Source organism: Lytechinus pictus, chromosome 10, assembly GCF_037042905.1.
Source record: "Lytechinus pictus isolate F3 Inbred chromosome 10, Lp3.0, whole genome shotgun sequence".
NCBI classification, from domain to species: domain Eukaryota; kingdom Metazoa; phylum Echinodermata; class Echinoidea; order Temnopleuroida; family Toxopneustidae; genus Lytechinus; species Lytechinus pictus.
The window spans coordinates 21072206-21081640 of NC_087254.1; the positions used below are offsets into that span (position 1 = coordinate 21072206).

General features: G+C 35.4%; 1 protein-coding gene across 1 annotated transcript; it reads right to left on the reverse strand.

The window, feature by feature from the left end:
• Positions 1-218: 218 nt before the first annotated feature.
• Positions 219-9067, reverse strand: LOC129269261 (ras-related protein Rac1-like). The gene is made up of 4 exons (XM_054906734.2): positions 8773-9067; positions 7339-7456; positions 6233-6430; positions 219-4467 (listed from the first exon to the last, which is right to left on the reverse strand). The coding sequence occupies exons 2-4, from the start codon at positions 7429-7431 to the stop codon at positions 4306-4308; spliced, it is 453 nt and encodes a 150-aa protein (XP_054762709.1). The 5' UTR covers positions 7432-7456; positions 8773-9067; the 3' UTR covers positions 219-4305.
• Between the last annotated feature and the right edge of the window lie 368 nt (positions 9068-9435).

The following is a 9435-nucleotide window of genomic DNA, read 5'->3' on the forward strand; positions in this document are numbered from 1 at the left end:
AAGATAGGTCAACAAATTTAGTTTGGTAGAAATGTAAAAGTTAGATACAAAACTCAAAAGGAAATGCCTCGTTATGCTTTGCAGATGACAAAAAACTCTTCTTACTTTGGGATTTCAATGCTCCCCTCCTCTCTCCCACTCCACCCCCTCCTCTTCCTCTATCTCTCTCCACTGAAAAAAAAATGTCATTCAATTCAAGTAATCAGTCAACAATCATATTTACCTTTTTATTTCCCTTTATTGTTACATTATTCATGATTACATATTCTTATAATTTTATAATGTTCAAATCTAACAAGATATAATATTCAGGTGATAATAAACTGGAAAATATTTGTCTTTTAGATACATAAAATCTTTCTATTAGGCACAAAAGTCATGCAATGCTTGTGATACAGATAATAATGATATAGTTGTATTGGGGCTAAACTAATAATCAAACATAATTATGTACTACATACCGGTGCTAAACCAAACTTAAGATCAGGTCGTATATAAATTTCGCTTTGAAAGCATTTTTATGTAAAATCATGTTTTTAAGAAGCCCAAAAGAAAAAAAAATTGTTTTGTTTTGTTATCCAGACTGGTTGTTGTCGGAAAATTCTGACCACAGGGGGTGGTCTCACAAAGTGTTATGACAGATAAACAGCCATGCTTAAGTGCCAACAAGCATTATTTTCACAAAGATTTAAATGAAACTATAAATGGAACTTAAATTCCCAGTCACATTATGTACTAAAACATATAATTCCCACTAGAGTTAATCATTAAGTTGCAGTATGTAACTCAAATGGGAATTAAAATGCTATTTTTAGTCACATTTAAATACTTGTGAAAATAATAATATGATGTATGTTTACAGTGCATGTATCCACCATGTTAGGTATTCAAGGCACTCCTATATTACATCCCCAAGGCAAAAGATTGGAAGGGAAAGCCATTGTGTCTTAACAATGGCAAGCCCCATCAATTCTTTGTCTGATCTCAACAGTCTGACGAGTGTGTTAAAGAAAACAAATCAGTCTGTATTAACTTGTACATATTTCAAACATGACATTTAGCAGAAAAAGAAAAAGTATGTTTGATCAACATTACAACATTATTATCAGGTAGACTAACAGAGATAAATGAAAAAAGAAAAACAAAAATCATAAAATATACTGACCTGCATATATGATTATAGTGGTAAATTCATGCTAATTTATATCAAAGTGAAAAAAAAATTGTGCACCTTCATACAGACTAAAATATGTTTCGCATTTTGGAGCCTGGAAGAAATGCTGAAATAAACTTCTCAAAATGTCAGATCTGAAAATTTCTGATAATTCAGCATGGGGAATTCAAAAAATCTATTTACAGTTTGCATAATGTATGAAATGTAATATAAATCATGATAAAAAAGTTTTTAAAAATGGATTCTCCAATCCCCTCATGCACCCCCCCTTCCATATCAGGAGTATAAGAACCTTGCAATTATAAAGATCTACTATACTATCCACCCCACCCTCTCTCTACCCCCCCCCCCCCCCCCCCCGCCTCATCTGCCCTTTCCTGATATTGGTATGGTGATAATTACTGTACGTTGTTTCATGTTTATGTACAGAACACACTAAAACACTTATAACATGATATTTAAATCGGAGGAAAAAAAAGTGAAGCAGTGACAATGTGGTTAAAAGTAGGCCTGGGAAGTAATTTACTACTAAAGTTCTCAAAATAATTTGATCATTTGTATTTCGTGCAATTTTGCCCATGCAATTGGGATTTGCTGTGCAGAGACATTAGATGACATGATCGTGCCATAAAGAATTTGTCAAATACACATCGCAAAGCAAAAATGATATGGCATTTTTTATTGTCTGATGTGATACATCACTGTTGATGGGGGTATAACCATCACTCTGGAACGAATATTCAAGCAGTGAAAAAGTAATAGTTCAGGTTTTAGGTTGGTGAAGAGATACATGTATTCAATTATTTTGAATATTCAAACATCATCCCCAGGCCTAGTGAAAAGCACTTGAAAATATAAAATCTTCATATTCTAATAAATCAAAAATCTTAGGCGCGCATAGTATAAAAACTGTTGTCCCCGATTCTTATTTTTTGTTGTGGGTTAGAATTTCATCCCTTCCCGAAATAAAAACAAACCAAAATCTGTTTCATTTTATCTACAATGGAAAAATTGCCCATCATACAAAATCTATATACATATTTCATGTACAAGAGGACCAAACATTGCAAGTGAGCTGTTTGATGACTAGCTACTATACTCTAGACTCGCAACTAAGATTTTTGCTTTCAAATGTAAGTTTAGCCGCACAAACCCCAATATCAAAGCTATACAAATTCAAACTTTGACCAAATATTTCATTTCTATATAAAGAAAGTTGAAACATGCAAATACATATGCATGAAGCTTTCTTTTCAGTATTTCGTATTTGATCATATCAGGGTGAAATAAAGAAGAAAAATGGCAAACAAATCAGCCATACTTGCTTTCCTTTCAAATTGAATTATGCAATATCTGCGTAATGTGACTAGAAACTGGAAAATTTGTAAACTTCATAATCTATAATGATTTTTGTGGATATATTCAATGGAAGACATTGGTAAAAAGAACATGTTTGTCTTTGGAATGTGGGAAACAAACAAAATCATAAACAAAATAATGTATTCTGAGAGGAACCTCAACATGTACTAACTTGAGGGGTTCTTGCAAGATAGTCTGTATGGCACTGATAATATATGGACCTATGCTAAGCTATGCTTGCAAAAGGTTTCAAGTTACTGGCGTGATTTAAGAAAAGTGAATGTATCAACGCTGGAGTGACAAAACCTCCCAATTTCAATAAAATCAATTTTTTTTGGTTCTGTTGACATAATAAACAATCGGATGGAATCCTGTCCAAATTCCTGTTGTCAATCTCATCATAAAAACACTATGCCACGTCAAAGATTTTGATCCCACTGAAAAAGAAAGTCTTAAGTCTGCCATATCATTCCTCATTAGAACTTTTTTTTCTTTTCCAAGTAGTGATAAAACATTTACCCTTTCAAAAGAGAGTTACTCCCTTTTGCTGATGAAGAACAAGCCACTGACTATGAACCCAACATTATAGTTTCCTCTGATCTTGTCTGCAGCATAATATATACATGTATATATCTCTGGTTATGAATCTTTATTGCGACAATAATAAACTATGGATATAAGTAGACAGTCTTTTACAAGTAGAGTAAAAGTCTTATCATTTAACACGTGTAGTGTCTCTGGTCATCTGACCATTAAATTCATCTCATACAGATTAATCTATATGCAAGAATTTTGGAACTGTGTAATTTACATGCCCCATACTATCCCTTTAACTTAAATTGCTTGCAGCTTATCTTCAATCAAACAGAAAGCCTTTAAATTGTTTGTTGTCGAATGATCTTTGAAATGTTTTCATGGTGTGCGTTCACAGTACATTACCATATGATAACTGAGAATGAGATCAGTATTTTTCCATGGGTAAAAGCTACCAGTATCTCGTAGAAGAATATAAAAAGATTTTTTCTTCAGGATTATCACATGATTATATACCATAAACCATTCCATTATTGTTTGTTTGTTGTTCCAAATTCCCATGCAAACTCAGTTTTATAATCCACTCATCAAAATATTGTTGTTCAAATCTATTCTTTGTTTGATATAAGTTCATAACATAAATACATAATCCTGTAAACAAGTTAGCAAGTAAAATGCTAACTCCAAACTCAAAATAATACAAAGTTTATACATATAAAACACATGCAAAACTGAACCACATTATCTGTGCAATAATTAACTTGAACTTTCACATACACCTTGAAAAAAAAAACTGTTTACTTCATCGAAACTCAAACACATTGAGACCACAAGTGATATGGCAATCTTTTGACAGTGCTGTTTTTATCGAAAGGTCATGGTTGGTTGATCAACAAAATATGACCTTTCGATAAAAACTTTCAATATTTTATGACATAAAAAAAACCAAAGAAAGAATAATGGAAGAATGAATTTACATTACGAAAAAGAAATTGTAATCCCCAAAATGAAATATAAAGTACAAATAAGAATAAGTACAGAGTTTGCTGTGTGGAGGTAACACCTCTTGATACCACAAATATTTGTTAAAACCCTTTGATCAAAATGACATAATTTTTCTCAAGTAGAAAAATAATTCTTTCACTTGAAGTGATGTTTCCTGGCGCATATAACGCTTATGCCAGAAGTATGTATGTATAAGAACTCATAATGCGGTATGAAGACGACCTTGTATATCTTCAGATTAATTTACAATTCTTGCCCTTCTTCTTCTTCTTATGTTGATCTGGACAAAGTACCGCTCTGATGGCTTCATCAAAAACTGTCTTGAGGCCTTTTTGAGTAAGAGCAGAGCATTCCAAGTACTTGACACCATTGATCTCCTTCATCATCTGCAGACCCTATAAATCAAAATAATTAACAAAAAATAAATAAATAAAAATGAGTCAATTTCATGCCAGGTTTAACAATAACCATAATTCTGATTTTGGGGTTTCCAAAAGAATATTAATGTTCAAGATTAGTGCAAATCCATATCAATCACTTCCTACTGTGGAGCGTTGTAGCCCAGTGGATTAGTCTTCTGACTTTGAAACAGAGGGTCGTGGGTTCGAATCCGAGCCGTGGTGTAATTTCCTTCAGCAAGGAGTTCATCCACGTTGTGCTGCACTCAACCCAGGTGAGATGAATGGATACCTGGCAGGAATTTATTCCTTGAAATGCCACCGCGCTGTAAAAGACTGAGGGGCTAAAACCAGGGTAATAATATCCAAGTCCTTTGGAAGCGCATAGGGACGTTATGACATAATGTGATATGCGCTATACAAGAACTGTGTTATTATTATTATTATAACTTTGGCTACTTTTTTGTAAAATTATATTTATCTATCTATTCTATTCTATTCATTGATTAGATTGTATATGTCTGAGTGTTTTTTTGTCAGCCCATCAGCCCATGTGAAAGAATTCTTACTTCAGCATGGAACGAGACTTTGCACTCCAGAGTAGACATGCTCTGGAGTCCAGAGCATGCACACTTTGTGTTCTTGGTTCAAACTGCGTGCAAAGGTCTGGTCTGGTACCCTGAATAAATTATCTTGAGCCAGAACAAGATTATGTTTTCAAAACCATACACTACACATGTACCCTTACTCGCCATATATCAGGGCTCGACATTAGCAGTGGCCTGGGGCAACCAAAAATGAGAGTCGGGCCACCAAAATTTTGTAAAAGCCTGCAATTGGTGGCCCAGTCAGGCTACCAAAGTTTTGATATATTGCAATGTTTTCTATTGTTTTAGGGCCACCAAATTTGCTTTTGGGGCCACCAAGAAAAGAAGTTAGTGTGGAACCTTGCATATATATTGCCCCATTTACACAAATCACTCATTTAATGTAAATGAACTTTCTATGTTGTTGGCTTGTTGCTCGTTTTCAGATGATGTTTGAAGGTTTGCATGATATGGTATGAAAAATCGTGGAAGTGGTTAATGGAACACCATGTGTAAATTTTTGGATAGAGGTAGAAGTCCTTCTCCTGAAGACAGACAGTAAACCTGCCTGAAATGTTGAGTCTGCTCTTCTGCTCCCGCTCTACAGCTCCATTCGCAAACTCAAGCCTCTCTCACCTCTCCAACTCAACCAGCCTTCTACTCAAGCAAATCACCATGCCTACTTTCCACTCCTGGATTAGAGTCCTTTTAATGACTACACTCATTCCGAAATACTCTACTTCCTAACCTTCACTTTTTCGCCTTTCCATTTCACTTCTACCTCTATCCACTTATTATCTCAGGCCTTTCAAGAATTTAAACACGGTGTACCATAAACCACATCAGCGGTTGCTTGTTTTGTTCTGGATCATTCAGTAATGAAGCAAGGTGGACACTGCACACTTTCTTAATAAATTCAATAAAAACTTGTTTATTTACATGAACATGTCATAAATTGTGTACTTGGGACAATACACAGTATTTCACCAAAAACCCTGAGTGCTATTAGGACTGTAAGCACAAGATGAAATTCACCCAATAGCCTGCTAATTGCATCTTCACTACAAATAATGTTATGAGAAGGATACTTTGCCAGATCAGAAATACACCTTAGACAATCTGAAAACTTGGGATGATGGTGAAGTGCCTAGCGAGGAGAAATCTGTATTATTTACCTTGGGGTATGTGATGGGTGAGGTGTTCCTTTGGGCTAGCTTATCAACCGTCTCTTTATCTTCCCGAAGATCCAACTTGGTTCCCACCAAGATGATAGGTGTGTTGGGACAATGATGGCTAACTTCTGGATACCACTTGGCTCGCACATTGTCAAAGGATGCAGGGCTCACCAGTGAAAAGCAGATGAGAAATACATCCTGGAATTTGCAAGAAGAAAAACCAGGTTAGTATTGGACAGTAATGGACTAGAAGTAGGGTTTTATGTACAATGTATTAGTTATCAACAAGTCCAATAGATGTGGCAAAAAGTACTCCTCATAATATTGAAGTGAATTAATGGCAGTGATGCTAAAAACAAACATAAACATCATCATCATCGTCATCATCATCATCAACAACATCATCACCATTATAATCATCATCATTATCACCACCACCTTCATCATCATCAGCAGCATCGAAACCATCATTCTCTTTATAATAGTCATCATCACCATCTGTTCTAATCGTCACCATTGTCTGCATCATTATCACCATCAGCAGCAGCAGCATCATCATCACTATTAAAAGTATTACTACTTCGATGATGATGATAAGGTGCTACTTTGCACCTCATCATCATCATCATCATCATCATCACCACCACCACCACCACCACCACCAACACCACCACCACCATCATCATCATCGCTTATCATTCATCATAGCATACAGATATTGATACAGATTCACATATATTTATTTTGATAAAAAAAGGTCCCAGGTACCGTAACACAAAGGTTAGCGATTAATCGCTAATTTGAAAGAACGTGATTGGTTCCTTGTCAGTCTACCTAGCAAAATGCACATGCAACACTGATCTTGATAGGCCATTTCATTGTAATCGCTATTAAACCTTTGCATTATGGGCCCAAGGGGAACATTTCATAAAACAAAATTTATAGCAATTATCACAAGCTACTGTCATAAGCTACCACAATCCTTGCATTTGATTGGCTCAGAGCCTTTTGAGTGAAAATCACTGACTTTTTGCTTTATGTAGCAATCCAATTTTTTTACATCCAGCATAGAGAGAGAGATGGAAGGAGGTTGAGAGATAACTTACTGTTTGGGGGTATGAGAGTGGTCTCAGCCTGTCATAATCTTCCTGACCAGCAGTATCCCATAATCCTAAGTTCACTGGACGACCATCAACCATCACATTGGCAGAGTAATTATCAAACCTACATGAAACAAAAATAAAAATTGAGAAATTATATGACAAATGCACATGCACAAGCTCTACTCCAAGGTTCAGACAATACCAGTGCAAGTTATACACATAATATGAACATGAATGATTCTGACATTCTCGGATCAATACTTATACCAAACGCATAATCTTATGGTGAATAATATTTTCTTAATAATTGACACTAAATTGAATATATTATGCTGTGAATGAGTGTGAAGAGGTGTGTAGTGTACGTATTCCCTTCTCATGTTCCATATAAATCTTTTTCGTGAATGTAATGTGTTTTTATCTAATATACATTGATTCCATGTCATTTAGAAGCTTCTTATTCTTCAATACAGTACAACATGTCTACGATGTACAGTTAAGAGAAGAAGCAAAAGAGGCAACTACAGAAAGGTGGCCCTTATTAAAGACAGGTTTGACTGGCCTACATACATGTACATCTCCCTCTTTTCTTGTTATTTTGTCATTATTTACACACATGTAGGACAATTTGATGACGTTTTAATTTGGTTTTTAAGTTCAAATGATTCTAAATCATAATTGAATTAACACAGAAAAGTCTGAACATGCAATTTTGAAGAAGAAAAAAATGACCTGCATTCCACTTTTTTTTTGCAAAATTAAACACATGGTAATACTACATAAAGTTCTGTTTACACTACATTTAACAGCATCGTCAATACATGGAATATTACATGTAGTGATGGTATTCATCAATATATACTTCATGGGGTGTTTCACAAAGATTGAAGTATGACTTAGAGTCGCACTTAAATGCCTAGTTGCCTGTGTTATAAAAGTCATGACCGCATTGGTCAGATAATGTCAACAGGATGCGCACTACTGCGTATATAAAGCGTATTGATCAATAAGATTGCACGTTGCCTATCATATATGCTTCAGCATTAAGTGCGACTCAAAGTAATACTTAAATCTTTGTGAAACACCCCCCTGGAAATATCTACATGTACATGTACATATTTCTCCATTGATGTGCTTCAGTAAATACTTCAAGCATACATGTACCAGCTGCTAAAACAGCTGCTAAGGAGAGCAAAGTTCTACTTGTACTACACTACTCTCTGTACTCATGATTGTATAATTTGAAGTACATGTATACTGTTGGTAGAGGAAATGTATGCTATTGTGAAGTCATCCATAGTGGAATGAATTCTGCTATATTACAATGTGGAAATAGGGTCCTGGGAACGATTTTTAACAAGGGGTGCCGGTTTAAATTTGTGCTTCATGCTTACGCATCTACATGTATGTATTCTATAGTAATGCATTCATACTTACACAGTAGGGATGTATTCTCCAGGGAAAGCATTTGTGGTGTAACTGATGAGAAGACATGTCTTACCAACAGCTCTGCAAAGAAAAAAGGATAAAATATAGATTTATTGTTGCATACAACACTCTAACAAAAATATAATTATTATAATTATATCAATCTGAGGTACACGTACATTGTATATCAGTTTGAAAATGTTTACACCTATAAAAGAGAAGCATTGAATTTTTCCCCAGAGCTCTTCTTTGGGCTCTCTAGGGCATTTTGGGGGCGACTTTGCCCTGAGCCTCCATGTAATTTTTTCCATGAAGAGAAGGGATCCGTGGGGGGGTACTTCCATGTATGTTCGGTTGTACACATGCAAGGGCGTAGGCTGGTGTGAGCATGGGGAGGTGGAACCAAAGTGGTATGGGGGGTGCACATTTTGGGGAGGTGGAACTAAGTTTGGAAAATCAGCTGTTGAAAGAAGAAGGGGAACAAATTTCTTTTTGCGTAGCAAGTGTCGAAACTCCTCTGCCTCAGTGCATCCCCCCACGCCCTTGACATGCATGACCTCCTCTGAACGCACACTATTCATTGGTAAAAACAATACCATATTTGAATGATACATGTGCTTTCGGTGTACTGTACACATTCACACTGTTCATTTTATTCAAAAAGTGTAAACT